At 40.6% G+C, this 17,663-nt stretch overlaps 2 protein-coding genes across 4 annotated transcripts in view; one reads left to right on the top strand and one right to left on the bottom strand.

Moving 5' to 3' along the window:
* The window catches only part of ELSPBP1 (epididymal sperm binding protein 1), a 113,534-nt gene that overhangs the window by 71,939 nt on the left and 23,932 nt on the right, over positions 1 to 17,663 (top strand). The gene's annotated exons all lie outside the window — the stretch shown is intronic.
* Positions 6,955 to 15,277, bottom strand: BSPH1 (binder of sperm protein homolog 1). The gene is made up of 5 exons (XM_020888498.2): positions 15,190 to 15,277; positions 10,032 to 10,052; positions 9,003 to 9,032; positions 7,965 to 8,096; positions 6,955 to 7,574 (listed from the first exon to the last, which is right to left on the bottom strand). Exons 2-5 carry the CDS (start codon positions 10,033 to 10,035, stop codon positions 7,432 to 7,434), a joined length of 309 nt encoding a protein of 102 aa, XP_020744157.1. The 5' UTR covers positions 10,036 to 10,052; positions 15,190 to 15,277; the 3' UTR covers positions 6,955 to 7,431.

Below are 17,663 nucleotides of genomic sequence, written 5' to 3'. Positions count from 1 at the left end.
ATGATCTGGTACATGTGGTGATTGTAGCCATGAAATTAAAAGACGCTTGCTTCTGGGAAGAGAAGCTATGTCCAACCTAGATAGCATATTGAAAAGCAGAGACATTACTTTGCCAACAAAGGTCCATCTAGTCAAAGCTGTGGTTTTTCCAGTAGTCATGTATGGATGTGAGAGTTGGAATATAAAGAAAGCTGAGCGCCAAAGAATTGATGCTTTTGAACTGTAGTCTTGGAGAAGACTCTTGAGAGTCCCTTGGACTGCAAGGAGATCAAACCAGTCCATCTTAAAGGAAATCAGTCCTAGGTGTTCACTGGAAGGACTGATGCTGAAGTTGAAGCTCCAATACTTTGGCCACCTGACGGGAAGAGCTGACTCATTGGAAAAGACCCTGATGCTCGGAAAGATTGAAGGCAGGAGGAGAAGGGGATGACAGAAGATGAGATGTTTGGATGGCATTACCAACTCGATGGACATGAGTTTGAGTAAGCTCTGGGAGTAGGTGATGGACAGGGAAGCCTGGCTTCCTGCGGTCCATGGGGTCACAAAGAGTCAGACACGACGGAGTGAATGAACTGACTGAACTGACTGACTGACGTATAAGTGTATATGTGGAAGGCTGCAGACATCAATACTATGAAGAGGGAAGTTCCTATCTATCTAGGTCCTAGTTCTTTCAACAGTAACAAAAACAGCTAATATTTATTGATGACTTTCTAGTGTTAGGAACCATGCATGATACAGTTGCATACTCTGTGGGTCTCCTTATTCATGGATCCCTTATTTGTAGAAGTACTTACTTGCTGGAATGAATTAAGAACCACAAAGTCAATAGGCACGCATTGCCTTTCCAGAGTCCTTCACAGAACCGAGCAGAGCAGTGATATCTTTGAGGATCTCAGTGTCTCTGTGTTCCCAGCTGAGAGAGAAGGCAACAGATCTCCATCTTCCTGCTTCAGCCTTCGTAGTACAAATGGTTCCGTTTACAGTGCATGTGTTTTCCTTCTGGTGATTTTTCTGTTTAAAATGCTTCCGAGTACAGTGCTGACATACACTCTGGTGTCTTAAGCCCAAGAAGGCTGTGATGCATTACCTGGAGAAAATACATGTGTGAGATGAGATTCCTTCAGCCTTCAGTTATGCTGCTGTTGGTTGTGAGTTCGTTGTGAATGAACCAACAATATGTATTGAATAAGGTGTCTTTAAACAGAAACACATAAAACCAAGCTATGTGTTGATCAGTTGGTGCCCATGTTGTGAATGTGTAACCCTGTATTTTGCTCTGGAACCATGAGTCAGTAGTCACTAACTCAGCATTCACAGCAACTTTATCAGACATAACGATGGCGAATAATGGGAATGGAGTGTATCGTTTTATGTGCAAGGTGAGCCATGAGACATCTACTGTGCTTATTTTATTTTTTGTAATATTCTCATTTTATTTTATTAAATATTGATTTATCTGGCTTTGCCAGATCTTAGTTGTGGCATGTGAACTCTTAGTTGCAATGTGTGGAAATTAGTTCCCAGACCAAGGATTGAACCTGGGCCCCCTGCATTTGGGAGGGCAGAATCTTAGCCACAGAACCACCAGGGAAGTCCTTGTCCTAATTTTATAGATGAGGAAACCGAGGCTTAGAGAGGTCAAGGAAATTGCCTGTCATAAGTGGCACAGTTTGGATTCGTAAATATATCCCTTTGATGAAATGTTTGCTGCAAATATATTCTCTGACCGTCAATGAATTCTTTAAGGAAGATCACAGGTGTTTAGGAAATAGATGTCCTCTGCCAATGGGATTTTTTTCCCATTGTGTGAACTGGGCTGGAAAAGATCGAGGGCAGGAGGAGAAGGGGGCGACTGAGGATGAGAGGTTGAATGACATCACCGACTCAATGGACATGAGTTTGAGCTAACTCTGGGAGATGGTGCAGGACAGGGAAGCCTGGTGTGCTGCAGTCCATGGGGTCACAAAGAGCTGGACATGACTGAGTGACTGAGCTGAACTGAAAGAGAAAAAAAGAAAATGTGAATGGGGTGGGAAGACTCAGTGCAGGTAAATCACCTGACTGTACTTCTGGGATGACATACGGACGGAGTGGGTCAGAGAGGCTCAAACCTGAGTGTACACAGAGATTACCCGAGGACCTTAAAAAAGTGTATAAATCAATTGGCACTGGATATTGTTCCTTACAAATGTTCAACAAAAGATTCTTTGTGTTGCTGTTCTTATAAAAAGAATCCTGAGAGTCTGCAAAACCACAGGGAATGATATTTTTCCCTTCCTCCTGAAATTCTACCTCCTAGTCAGTATCTAAAAAACTTTTTCTTGGTCCCGAGGCATAGGGGATCTTAGCTCCTCACCCAGGATTTGAACTCACACCCTCTGCTTTGTAAAGTGAAATCTTAACCACTGGACTGCAGGGAAGCCCCTGTAGTCTGAATATTGATTGCCTTATTTGTTGGTTAATTTTATGGGTCAACTTGGCTGTGCCATGCTGCTCAGATATTTGGTCAAATGTTATCTTGGAAGTTAAGGGGAATTTTTTTTTTGAGGGGGTGAGATTTATTTTTATATATGTGATTAATCTATTTGCTGTTTTTACATATGTTTCTTTTTTTTTAAAGAGAAAAAAATTTTTTCCATTTATTTTTATTAGTTGGAGGCTAATTACTTTACAATATTGTAGTGGTTTTTGTCATACATTGACATGAATCAGCCATGGATTTACATGTATTCCCCATCCCGATCCCCCCTCCCACCTCCCTCTCCACCCGATCCCTCTGGGTCTTCCCAGTGCACCAGGCCTGAGCACTTCTCTCATGCATCCAGCCTGGGCTGGTGATCTGTTTCACCCTAGATAATACACATGTTTCGATGCTGTTCTCTCGAAATATCCCACCCTTGCCTTCTCCCACAGAGTCCCAAAGTCTGTTCTGTACATCTGTGTCTCTTTTTCTGTTTTGCATATAGGGTTATCGTTACCATCTTTCTAAATTCCATATATATGTGTTAGTATACTGTATTGGTCTTTATCTTTCTGGCTTACTTCACTCTGTATAACGGGCTCCAGTTTCATCCATCTCATTAGAACTGATTCAGATGTATTCTTTTTAATGGCTGAGTAATATTCCATGGTGTATATGTACCACAGCTTCCTTATCCATTTGTCTGCTGATGGGCATCTAGGTTGCTTCCATGTCCTGGCTATTATAAACAGTGCTGCAATGAACATTGGGGTGCACGTGTCTCTTTCAGATCTGGTTTCCTCAGTGTGTATGCCCAGAAGTGTGATTGCTGGGTCATATGGCAGTTCTAATTCCAGTTTTTTAAGAAATTTCCACACTGTTCTCCATAGCGACTGTACTAGTTTGCATTCCCACCAACAGTGTAAGAGGATTCCCTTTTCTCCACACCCTCTCCAGCATTTATTGCTTGTAGACTTTTGGATAGCAGCCATCCTGACTGGCATGTAATGGTACCTCATTGTGGTTTTGATTTGCATTTCTCTGATAATGAGTGATGTTGAGCATCTTTTCATGTGTTTGTTAGCCATTTGTATGTCTTCTTTGGAGAAATGTCTGTTTAGTTCTTTGACCCATTTTTTGATTGGGTCATTTATTTTTCTGGAATTGAGCTGCAGGAGTTGTTTGTATATTTTTGAGATTAATCCTTTGTTGCTTCGTTTGCTATTATTTTTTCCCATTCTGAAGGCTGTCTTTTCACCTTGCTTATAGTTTCCTTTGTTGTGCAAAAGCTTTTAAGTTTCATTAGGTCCCATTTATTTTTGCTTTTATTTCCAATGTTCTGGGAGGTGGGTCATAGAGGATCCTGCTGTGATTTATGTCAAAGAGTGTTTTGCCTATGTTCTCCTCTAGGAGTTTTATAGTTTCTGGTCTTCCATTTAGATCTTTAATCCATTTTGAGTTTATTTTTGTGTATGGTGTTAGAAAGTGTTCTAGTTTCATTCTTTTACATGTGGTTGACCCATTTTCCCAGCACCACTTGTTAAAGAGGTTGTCTTTTTTCTATTGTATATCCTTGCCTCCTTTGTCAAAGATAAGGTGTCCATAGGTATGTGGATTTATCTCTGGGCTTTCTATTCTGTTCCATTGATCTATATTTCTGTCTTTGTGCCAGTACCATACTGTCTTGATGACTGTGGCTTTGTAGTAGAGCCTGAAGTCAGGCAGGTTGATTCCTCCAGTTCCATTCTTCTTTCTCAAGATTACTTTGGCTATTCGAGGTTTTTTGTATTTCCATACAAACTGTGAAATTATTTGTTCTAGTTCTGTGAAAAATACTATTGGTAGCTTGATAGGGATTGCACTGAATCTATAGATTGCTTTGGGTAGTATAGCTGTTTTGACAATATTGATTCTTCCAATCCATGAACACAGTATATTTCTCCATCTGTTTGTGTCCTCTTTGATTTCTTTCATCAGTGTTTTATAGTTTTCTATGTATAGGTCTTTTGTTTTTTTAGGTAGATATACTCCTAAGTATTTTATTCTTTTTGTTGCGATGGTGAATAGTATTGTTTCCTTAATTTCTCTTTCTGTTTTCTCATTGTTAGTGTATAGGAATGCAAGGGATTTCTGTGTGTTAATTTTATACCATATGTTTCATTTCATTTTTTTCCAGCTTTCCTGAGATATTATGATCTATAACTATGTAAGATAAGGAAAACAATGTGATGATTCAATACATACATATATTATGTGAAATGATTCCTGTAATAAGATTAGTTAACATCTTGATCACCTTGCAAAGTTACCATTTGTGTCTGTGTGTGTTGAGAGCGTTTAAGACTGACTTTCTTATCAATTTTCAACTACACAATATTAGATCTCCAGAATTTGTTTATCCAGAACTGAAAATGTGTACCTTTTGATCAACACTGCCCATTTCGCCCACTCTCTCAGCCCCTGGCAACCACCAGTCTACTCTCTGTTTCCATGAGTTTTGCTTTTTTAGGTTCCACATATAAATGAAATAATATGGTACTTGTCTCTCTCTGGCTTCAAAGAAGAAAGAAAATTTCTCTCATGCATCTTTGTTCATCTCTTTCTCTATAATATTGCTCATGGCAATGCTATAGGGTAGAACTCTAACCCAGAGACTTAGAGGTGGTCAGTAAACAGTGAGTTTTCCATACTAATTGGTGGAGACCGGATTTTGACAATCCAGTTTTAGCTCTCTGCAGGGTAAGTGCAATCAACCCCTTTCTATGCTTTCAGTTCAGTTCAGTCACTCAGTCTTGTCTGACTCTTTGCAACCCCATGAACCACAGCACACCAGGCCTCCCTGTCCATCACCAACTCCCGGAGTCTACACAAACCCATGTCCATTGAGTCAGTGATGCCATCCAACCATCTCATCCTCTGTCGTCCTCTTCTCCTCCTGCCCTCAATCTTTCCCAGCATCAGGGTCTTTTCAAATGAGTCAACTCTTTGCATGAGGTGACCAAAGTACTGGAGTTTCAGCTTCAGCATCAGTCCTTCCAATGAACACCCAGGACTGATCTCCTTTAGGATGGACTGGTTGGGTCTCCTTGCAGTCCAAGGGACTCTCAAGAGTCTTCTCCAGCATCACAGTTCAAAAACATCAACTCTTCTGAGCTCAGCTTTCTTTATAGTTCAACTCTCACATCCTTACATGACCACTGGAAAGACCATAGCCTTGACTAGATGGACCTTTGTTGGCAAAGTAATGTCTCTGCTTTTTAATATGCTGTCTAGGTTGGTCGTAACTTCCCTTCCAGGGAGTAAGCATCTTTTAATTTCTGTGCTTTACTGCATCTCTAAATGATTCAGCATGAACAGAGGACTAAAACTCAATCCGATGGCATGCTCTATTAGTCAGGGATCTTGCTTACAAACCACAAAAGTTGGCGTTGGTTAATTTAGACAGTGCTGTGTTTAGTCACTCAGTCATGTCCGATCCTTTGTGACCCCATGGACTGTAGCCCGCCAGGCTCCTCTGTCCATGGGGATTCTCCAGGCAAGAATACTGGAGTGGGTTGTCCCTCCTCCAGGGTATCTTCCCAACCCAGGGATCAAACCCAGGTCTCCCGCATTGCAGGCAGATTCTTTACCATCTGAGCCACCAGGGACGCAATTTAGACAGACAAGCAATTTTGTGCAAATTATATTAGGAGAGGCTCATGAGTACTGCAAAGTATGTGAAAACTTCAGAGCTGAAAGCAATGAAAGTTTGGTTCTTGACAAGTGCAGGTGAAGGTGACATGAAGGAAACCCACCAGGTCCTTCTCTGTGGTGAGCTTTCTCTCTCTCTACTCTAGGGTCCTCTATTCTTTCCTCTACATCTGGTTTCTATTGAGTCTGAAAATTCAAGTTCTCTGTGATGGAGGAATGTGTCTGGAACCACATCCATCTACAGTGGCCACCTGGCTCTACTTGAAGGCTTGAGCCATAGTCACTCCATTTTGATTTTTTAAAAAATAATTTTATTTATTTATTTTTGGGTGTGCTGGGTCTTTGTTGCTACATGCAGGCTTTCTCTACTTGTGGCTCACAGGTTCTAGGGCACAGCCTCAATGATTGTGGTACAGGGACTTAGTTGCTCTGTGGCATGTGGAATCCTCCAGGACCAGGGGTCGAACCAGTGTCCCCTGCATTGGCAGGAAGATTCTTACCTACTGCACCACCAGGGAAGTCTGAGACTCATTTTTTTTTTAAATATCTATTTATTTGGCCATGTTGGGTCTTAGTTGCAGCGTGCAGAATCTTTAGTTGCAACACGCAGGATCTAATTCTCTGACCAGGGATAGAACCCGGGCCCCCTGCCCTGGGGGTGTGGAGTGTTAGCCACTGGACTGCCAGAGAAGTCTGAGCCTCATTCCAACACTTCATCTAGTCAACCCCCATGTTTCTACCTTCGGTCCTGTCTCAATTATCGCTTATTTTTTCTGTTTTTAAAAAAAGTATTAAAATAATGAATTTTAATACATTTTATTTTTTTAGAGCAGTTTTAGGTGCACAGAAAAATTGAGCAGAAGATACAGAGATTTCTCATATAACCTGCACCCCCTTACATGAACACCCTCCCCATAATCAAAATTCCCCAACATCGGTTCTGATCTATGAACCCACATTGACACATCATTACCACCCAGAGTCCACACATTTTTTTAAAAGGACCCAATTTTACATAATCAGAAAGTTAAAGTGCTGAAGCTAGAAGATATGTGTGTATATGTGTATGTGTGTGTGTATATATATATATACATCAGAACCTTATAGTCCATAATCAAAATCCTGATTTATTTACAGCCAATCACTTTCCATTCATATCTCAGAATAAAATTCTTTTAATGAGAGTCTTACATGTTCCTTTCCCAACCAAAATTGTATAATCTTTCCCATGAGAACAATTGAACATCTTCATGCCCTCCCCTAAATAAATCTCACCATCAGTCACAGTATTTCCAAACCTTGTCTTTGTTATAATTCTGGGTCAGTGAACACCATGCTTTCCCAAACGAATCCCCATCCTCGGTACATCCCCAGTAGATGAGGTGTCTGTACCAGAAGGGAAACACACATTTTGCAAAGTCTACAGAGAAGAGAGAAACCATCAAAATAAGAACATTTTTCATTTTTTACCTTGTCTCTGTCATCACACACACACACACACATATGCATGCACACACGTTCCCACTCCCATCTGCTCTGCTCTGTTCCACCATAAGCATATGCAAACAGTATTGGTGAGGGATTGAGATTCTGCTGAAAGGTATCTTTTCAAGGTAACATGGTCGAAGCACTCAGATGCTTGGTGCAATGTGATTTTTCTGACCGTCAGAGAACCGTTCATCCCTTATTTCGTAATTTAATTGACTGTGAATTCCCTTTGCAGAACCCTCTTGTGATCTCACCCACCCCCAGCCCCCCCCACTCTCCGAGACCAATATCACTACCTTGAATTCTGAGTCAAGACTCTCACCTTCTTCAGAACAGTACTTCCAATATCCTTCGTAAGTTTCATTCAAGGAACACCACTTATGTTTTACCTTGAACTGGACACAGTCATAGAAGATTCCATCTCTATAGTGGAATGGAAAGAAACACTTGCCCTCTAGAGAAAACAAAGATTCGGGTCATCCCTCTCTGGGACTATTCATTGAGATGTTATGTTACTCTCCTGCTGGGGTCTGGAAGGGGGTTTGTACTCAGAAGTCAAAATCAGGACACAATTTTATTGAACAATATTGAGTCACAATATAGCGGAGCTGTTGGAACTCTATTAATAAAGGTTTTTTTTTCACTTGTTTGTTTTATACTCCTACATCCATCCCACTATTTTCTATGGCATCAACAGTCTTGAAATTTTGCTCAGCATTTGACCCCAGTTCCAGAAATATACCTTAAGCTTAGAAACATAAATGTAGGCATCTATCTATTAAATGATTACCACCACCTCCCACCATATTTCTTTTCTTCATCCTCTTCCACCATCATACACCCTCATCCTCACACACACACACACACACACACACACACACACACATATGCATGTACACACACAGCTATTTATACTATTATATTTGCGGTTTATTTCCATACCTGATATTTCTCAACCCCAGCACTGTTTTTGTTCATAACATTACTAATTATTTTGGACCTTTTTTTTCTATATTAACTTTAAAATCAGGTATTTTTCTATTGGATTGGCAGAAATTAAAGAGTAGAAACAGACAGTGCCAGTGAAATTTCAGAGTGGTTTCTCCATCTTGATTTTGTTTGTTTTGTTTCTTGGCTGCACCATGTGGGATCTAAGTTCCCTGACCAGGGATCAAACCCAGTCACCTGCATTGCGAGGAAGACTCTTAATCAATGGACCACCAGGGAAGTCCCTATATTACATTTTATGAAAAGAGGAAAAAGATTTTTTTTTTAACTAGGAAATTATCCCACTGATTTCCCCATTTTTACAGTTTTTTTTAAAACATGCTTTTTAGCAGAAGTTTTCTGATCAACTTACCTTTGACTTCTGGAAGATGAGTTATAGTTTCTGAAAAATAAATTTGAAGTTGACATTTATTTCATTATTCCCATGTCTTTCATCCAAGAACATGGCATGATCTTCTACTTTTTTAGGAATTTGGTTTCTGTTCTTCAATATGATTATATCATTTACTTTATATAAGTCCTGCATATTTCTTGCTGATGTAACCCCAAAACATTTTGTGACATTGACATAAAACAGAATGACTTGATTTTCTATCAGTGTCTAGCTGGTTCTTACCTGTATAGAGAAAAACTACTGATTAATGCATTGGTATGTCTATCTTCAATTCAGTCATGTAGCCTGATTCTCTTTCTAAAACTAGTCATCTACTAGTCTTCCTAAGGACTTTAAGTATACAACCATATAATTATGCCTGTTATGTTCTGCAGGCTTACAGATTATTTCCTTTTGAAAATAGCACATATATTAGAACCACCTCCTTCCAATGATTTTCATCAATTCTATTTACAATAGACACCTCAGTGGTTTCCTGATTTTAGTTGGAATGACATTAGGATTAAGGATGTTCATTTCAGCATGGTTAATAACAGTAAAAGAAAAGAGAAAAGAATCCAAAAATATCAATCACTAAGGGAATTTTAAAACAAAATATAGCTTTATAACATCATATAGGCATCAAAAAAGATGAGCATATAAATAGATATGGAAACATTTACACTTTGTTTTCAGATGACAAAAGGCATTTTCTATTTCATTTCATTCTATAAGATGCTATTTTTGAAAAATAAAATTACGTTATAAAATTGTATGTAATGAAGATATTTGATGACCTAAAAATATTATCAGTAAAGCATGCAGTAAAATTATGATTTCTCTCTTCTTTTTCCTCAACTATTTTTTAACATGGAATGTCCTTTATCTTATATACAAGGACATAATATAGCAGTTTCATGAAAAATATGATTTCTTACCAGGAAGAGAAGTACAGTATTCAATTGCTTCACATTTTATTGCAAAATTTTAAAAGACTTTTCAACTCACCCATAGTTGGTGAATATTTATCTGAAAGACACAATTTTAAACGAATTTTTATTTCACTAGATTTAGCCTTTAAAATAAAATAAAAATAAAATACTCTACCAAATTATTCTAGTAAAAATAATATTTTAAAGGTAAAAATTCAATGTTTATTTCCAGTGGTGTTATTGTGGGTGACTTCTAATTTTTCCTTTTGCTTTAACTGTACTTTCCACATATTGTGAATAAGGCACAATTAAAGTTATTTTTTAAAAAAGGAAATTCAGCAGGCAAAAGTAAATGACTTACTTTTTCCACCTTCCCTACAAAATAAATCACACAATAATAGGAAAAATGTATTTTATCATTTCACGATTATTTCTTGTTTTGTTTTATTCTATTTCTTTTCAGTACTGTCTGCAAAGTAAAATTTGAAGCAACCATTTACTTAATTGTCTTAAAATGAGGTCCGATTAGTTTAAGTGTCTATTAAAAAAGGATCTTTTCATTAATTTCACAGGTTTGTTGTGAAGATTAAATCAAAAACATATGTTTAGAGCTAACTGCCCAGATAGTAGTTAGCAAGCACTTCGAATACGATAGCAATTGTACTGCAATGATAAGGCTTTCTCTTATTACAACAATCCTGATTATTTTCTACTATGAAGTGTAAGACTTATTCAAGCTTGCGATGGGATATGCTTAGTCACTTCATTCGTGTCTGACTCTTTGCAACCCCATGGACTGCAGCAGGCCAGGCTTTCATGTCCATCCAACCATCTCATCCTCTGTCGTCCTCTTCTCCTGCCTTCAGTCTTTCCCAGCATCAGGGTCTTTTCCAAAGAGTCAGTTCTTCACATCAGGTGGCCAAAGTATTGGAGCTTCAGCTTCAGCATGTCCTTCCAAAGAATTTTTAGGGTTGATTTCCTTTAGGACTGACTGGTTTGATCTCCTTGCAGTCCAAGGGATTCTCAAGGGTCTTCTCCAACACCACAATTCAAAATCATCAATTCTTTGGCACTCAGCTTTCTTTATGTCCAACTCTCACATCTATACATGACTATTGGAAAAACCATAGTTTTGAGTAGACGGACTTTGTCGGCAAAGTCATGTCTCTGCTTTTTAATACACTGTCTAGGTTGGTCATAGCTTTTCTTCCAAGGAACAAGTGTCTTTTAATTTCATGGCTGCAATCACCATCTGCAGTGAGTCTGGAGCCCAAAAAATAAAGTCAGTCACTGTTTCCAACCACAGTGCCGCAGATTTTCTCCTATAAAATGAGGACCAAAACTTTACCTACCCCAGGGGACTGTTAAGGGGGCGGCGTAGGATGAGATGGTTGGATAGCATCACTGATTCCCTGGACATGAGTCTGAGCAAACTCCCAGAGGTAGTGAAGGACAGGGGAGCCTGCTGGACTTCAGTCCATGGGGTCGCAAAGAATGGGACACGACTGAGTGACTGAACAACAAGGGACTGTTAGGAGGAACAGATTATTACACATATAAAGTACTTAGAATAGTGCCTGAAACAAAGAACTTAATAGCCTGTAGCTGCTATTGTTACCAAGAATGTTCTAACTACTGAAATATTATCACCATCATCATCATCACCATCATTTCATCACAACTGTCATCATTAATAAGATTCAAGCCAATGTACAAGATACTGGGTTGGCCAAAAGATTTCATTTCAGATTTTTGCATAATATTTTATAGGAAAACCTGAGCAGACTTTTGTGGTCAACCCAATACTTGTTTCACAGTATCACCTGTGTACTACATAAAATTATAATGTGAGCCTCACTGCTTAATGCTAGAAAATTTTCCTTCCACTCACACAGAAGGGAGGGCATTAGACAACTCTTTGGAGTATGTGGAAATGCTTGCATAACACAAATATTTTAAATATTTTTAAAAGGAAACCTGACCTAATCACAACAGCAAAGAATTATGCAGCATTCGTGGTAGGAATGTAAAATAGTACAGCCCCTAAGAAGTTTCTCAAAAGATTCAAAATAGAATTGCCATAGGATCCAGTAACCCCACATCTGGGTATTTATCTGAAAAAACTGAAACCAGTATCCTGAAGAGATCTGCATTAGCATATCATATCATTGCAGCACTATTTACAGTAACCAAGACATGAAAGCAACCTAAATGTCCATCGATGATGAATGGATAAAGATGTGGTTCATATACAGAATAGAATATTTTTCAGCCTTAAAAGGAAGGAAATCTGGCCATGGGCAAAGATACAGATGAATCTGGAGGGCATATTATGCCAAGAGAAATAAACCAGACCTAGGGGGAAAAACACTGCATGATTCCATTTTATATGAAGTGTCTAAACCAGTCAAACTCATTCTGTGAATGTTGTCACTGCAGTTTACTCGCTAAGTTATGTTCGACTCTTTTGTGACCCCATGGACTGCAGCCACCCACCCTGGAGAAGGAAATGACAGCCCACTCCACTATTCTTGCCTGGAAAATTCCATGGACAGAGAAGCTTGGTGAGCTATTGTCCGTGGGATTGCAAAGAGTCAGACACGACTGAGCGACTAACACTTTGCTGAAGTTTAACTGTTAGTGTTAGCCAGTGGGCGGTCCAACCCCACAGGAGACTGAAATGGTAACAGGCAATGGATGACAATCCCAGAACTCTGGGTTCACATGGCATGTCAGGGTCTGCCTGCCTGGACAGTCCTTCCTGCAAGTGACCCCACTGTCATGGGATCCCTGAGTACCCCTCGAAGCTTGCTCTAGTGGAGAAATTACACTTTGTGCACGGCAAATTTCTCACCCTGGAACAAGATCAATCGGATGAGCCTTCTGTGAAGTCTGGCCAGGTCAGTCACATGTCCAACTTCAGGACAGGCAGATAGGTGATTTAGCTTGTTGTTGTTGGTCAGTCATGTCCAACTCTTTGTGACCCCATGGACTGTAGCCTGCCAGTCTCCTCCATCTATGGGGTTCTCCAGGCAAGAATACTGGAGTGGGTTGCCATTTCCTTCTCTAGGGGAATTTTCCCAACCCAGGGGTCGAACCCATGTTTCCTGCATTGGCAGAAGGATTCTTTATCATGAGCCACCAAGCAAGCCCAGGTGATTTAGCACTTACAGTCTTCCTTCTAGCCTGTGAACTACTGGAGTGGAGGTACTCATGTCATTTAATCTCTGCTTCCTGTGTTCCTGAAAAACGAAAAGTGTTAGTTGCTCAGTCGTGTCCGACTCTTTGCGATCCCGTGGATGGTAGCCCACCAGGCTCCTCTGTTTATGCAAGTTTCCAGACAAGAATACTGGAGTGGGTTGCCATTCCTTTCTCCGGGGGATCTTCCCAACTCAGGGATTGAACCTGGGTCTCCTGCTTTGCAGGCAGATTCTTTACCATACAGGATCCAAAACCTACTATCTCATCGCTCCTAAGATGCTAAAATACTTGGCTTTTCATATTCAAACATTTCCAATATCAGAATTCCCCCTTACACCTGCTGGCATCTTATTATCTGTAGATCAGGTTGCTATGGAGACGTGGTGGTTATGCGTGCACTGAAGATGACAGTATTCAAGAAGTCAGCATCAAAACGAGTAGTATGGATGTCTGTGGCTCAAAAGAGAAACCCCTGGAGACAAGAATCGGCTTTCTTAACCTCTGGTTACAAGAGGAGAGAGAGGCAGTGAATAAGCAACAGTCTCAAAGACTCAAAGTAGATCACCCGCTACCTACTTGTTAAGACTGGCTCACTGCCCAGGACCAATGAGTTTTAATTGTTTTATGCATTATTTCAAGAAATGCTGCCATCACTGAGATTCTGTGCAGCCAAAAGATAATGTTATATGGAAAAATATGACTTTAATAATTCAGAAGGCCAGATACAACAAGCAGAGAAATTTTAGGAACATCTTAACTAGCTTCTTTAATGTATAATTTCCTTCTTATGAATGTACAAAAGTGACATCTTGTAACAAACCTATGTATAAGCAAAAGTGTTGTTTTTCAACAAGTGTAAAAAAAATCTAACTTATAAGGTAGTACTAGTCATACCAAAAGCATCTTTTCCTTTTTTTAAAAAAAATTAATCAATACTATGTTTGATTTATCTTTCCATGCAAAGACCACCTGAAGAATACTTGAGAGTAGTTTGTGCAGGATCATAGTTTTTTGCCATTCCATAAAAAAGTTGTTTTGCCAACTCTATGTAAGTCTCTTCAGACATGTAAGAAATGCACCCATAATGAAATCCCTTCTTTTATTGCCACTTTATAGCAGTTGAAGGCAACATGATTTTGGTAAAAAGAATTAAACAGTCTTTCCAAAAATTAGTTCCATTTTCAAAACATCTTCATAAGGCATTTAAAATATATTAGCATGCGAATTCCCTGGTGGAGCAGTGATTAGAACTCCGTGTTTTCACTGCCAAGGGCCCCGGGAACTAAAATTTCACAAGCCTCACTGTGTAGCCAAACCTTTCATCCCCCCCAAAAAACAGGACAAAAGTACATAAACAAAATATATTAGCATGAAAGGAGACACGTGGTCATCAAGGAACATGACTTCTGTCAACAAAATTTTCTAATTCACATTCCTGTTCTTTGTCAAATCATCTTTAAAAAAAAAAAAAAAAAAAGCCTAGGGCTTCCCTGGTGGCCCAGTGGTTAAGACTCCATGCTGCCCATGCAGAGGTCATGGGTTCAATCCCCGGTCAGGGAACTAAGATTCCACATGCCAAACGAATTTTCTAAAAACAACAACAAAAAAAGTTCATCAGTGGATTGTGTCTATTTTATTTTCAAAAATTAAAAAAAAAATACAAAGAGTATCTTTTTCTTTCTGAGGGACCATGAGATAAAGATGGCCCTTACCCATCATGGCGTCTCTGATTTGATTACATATGGCCGGAGAGGTTTTCAAATGTCCAGCCCCAGCTACTGTCACATCGCTCCTCACCTCCATGCTGGGGACTGGCCACACTGTGGAGCCAGGAGACTGAAAGCAGCAGAAGCCCCACGGGCAGCGCCATGCTCCTCCCTCCAGGCAGCAGTGGTCCACCAGGGGTGGGCCCTCGGGACTTTATAGCCACAACCCGTCTCCTCGCTGTCCCCTCCCCTTCATCCCCCCTCCTCTTTCTCCTTCTTCTGTTTTTCCATCAACCCCAGTCTCCTCCTTCCCTTTCCTCTTCTCACCTGCCTTCTCCACCTTCACCTCCTCTTCTTTCTTCACCTTCCTCTTCTCTCTCTCTTGGCCCCAAAGCCAGACCTCCTCTTTTTTCACAGGAAGATACACACACAAACACACACACAATAATAAGTTGGCATTCAATAAGACAAGGACCTTACCGGTCTTCGAAAGCCAGGGCTGAAGAATCCCCTGCAGGATGCCAGAGAGGCTGCCTGGGGAAGCAGGTTTGCTTCAGGAATACAAACATCTCAGTATACGCTCCGTGAACCTTCGGTGTGAGCCAAGGTTCTCTCGTGGCCCTTGATAATCTAGCTAATGAGTTACAGGCGACTGTGCAGTTCCGGGAATGAGCAATGCACCATTTATGGTCACTTACATCCCACAACTCTGAGAAGTAAGGTTAATTGGTCAGTCATGCAGTGAGCAGTACAAACTTGGACTCGGTTATAGTAATTGTTGCTTTCTCTCCTTGTTCATAAAAAAAAACCAAACAAACTACCGGCAGCGCTAGTGGTAAAGAATCTGCCTGCCAATGCAGGAGATGCAAAACATTCGGGTTTGATCCCTGGGTCGGAAAGATCCCCATGAGTAGGAAATGGCAACCCACTCCAAGAATACTCTTGCCTGGAAAATTCCATGGACAGAGGAGCCTGGCGGCTACAGTCTATGGGGTTGCAGAGTTGGACACAACTGAGCGCGTGCGTGCGTGCGCACACACACACACACACACACACACACACACATACACACTTCCCTTCATTCTGGAAAATTCTCAGGCTCTAGGAGCTTCATTATCCAGCTGAAACCTGTCCAGTTCCTTGTAGCTCAATATCCAGGAACTCTTTCTCCTCTGTTCATTAACATTCTTGTCGATGATCCCAGCCCCCGCAAGACCCCATTAATATATCCATGATTGAATTTTATGAGCCTCATAGGTATGCATGAGGTCCCCTTGGGACATCATTAACCATGGGGTTATCCCACCCAAACTGCCCCTGATTGTAACCACTTTCGGAGAACCCTCCTTGGGGGAACTGCAGTCTCATCCTACAGACGGGTTGGAGCCAAAACAATCGGGCTAGTCCCCAGATAATCCAGCGATTTTGGAGGCAGAACCTTAAAGAGGGCTCACGGAGAGAGCTAGGGCGGAAAACGACTCTCTTAAAAGGTATACCTCAACCTAGAAACCCGGAACGGTGTGAGAATCGGGACCTGGGGCCCCCACAGCAAGGAAGGGAGGGGTCTAGAGCAGCGCTGTCCACTGGGACAACTGTGATGCGAGGTGTTTATATCATGGTGGTCACACTGATAATAAGAAAAATAAGAAGAAACAGTGCCATTTAAAAAATAATACATTTTGTTGAACCATGATATCTAAAAAAATCACCTTAACAGGTCCTCAACATAATATTGATGAGATACTTTACATTTTTTTTCACCCTGCATCTTCAGAGTCCAGTGTTTTATACTTACAACCTATGATGATTCAAACTCGCTGCGTTTCAAATGCTAACGGGCCACAAGTGGCCACCATATGCAGCTCTAGAGCTCTAGAAATGAAAATCCAGAGAAAGTGGAGGAGGAAGCCTTGAGGGCAGGTCAGGAGTGGGTGAAATCACATTGTGTGAACAATGTCATGCTAAGAAATGCTGCCTTTATCCTGACTTTGGGGGAAAGAGAGGGAAGAAAAGGAAACTAGCCTGGACAAATTGCCTGCTGAGTTCCTGCTAGCGGACGAATAGCTTCATGGTTCTGTGAATCTTTGCATTCACTCTTCTAAGGTAAGGTTCACTCTTTCTGTTTGGTAAGGGAGGAAGCTGAGATTCAGAGAGCTCTTCCCGAGGTCCTGTTCTCCTCCCTCCAAAGGCATTCTGAATCCATAATAGAAGAGGGGTGTGTGTGTTTGTGAGGGAGTCTTACGTGGAGGTTTTGTTTAGGACATGGGGTTATTTGCTGCTGAGAAGCGAAAGAACTCGGTATTTTGAAGGTACTCTGTAGTCCAGCGGCTTTATGCTCATAAGCTCCCTTAATCCTCACAATACGTGTCATAGTTGGGTTATTATTTCCACTTGACAGATGAGAACATTGAAAGCTGGAAGTCAGAGAGGTGAAATGACCTTTCCAAGGCTACCCAGTAGACAAATGGAAGAGGTGGGCTCTGAACCCCGATTGGTTGGGTGTCATTCTTTTCTCATTGCTCTGCTGTGATATTTTTGGCTTAAGAAAACCAGAGAGCGGAGGCTGTAGGCTAGGCTGTTCCCTGGCCCCCAATCAGCACCTTAATACTACCTGGTGTGGCTATTCTTGTTTTCCACCTTGGGTGATAGATACAGATGTCTCAGATCTGACTGTTGAAATAAAAAATGGTGTACAGTTCCTTTTGGTAGTTGCCAAATAAACAATATAAATGGCAGGGCTGTGTAATAGTTATTGAATGAATAGATAAAAGGATGGATGAAGAAAAGATGGGGAGATGGAA

This window comes from Odocoileus virginianus, chromosome 20 (genome assembly GCF_023699985.2).
Source record: "Odocoileus virginianus isolate 20LAN1187 ecotype Illinois chromosome 20, Ovbor_1.2, whole genome shotgun sequence".
Classification (NCBI taxonomy): domain Eukaryota; kingdom Metazoa; phylum Chordata; class Mammalia; order Artiodactyla; family Cervidae; genus Odocoileus; species Odocoileus virginianus.
The sequence above is the reverse complement of the archived record's forward strand: the minus strand, read 5'-3'. Positions and strand labels throughout refer to the sequence as shown.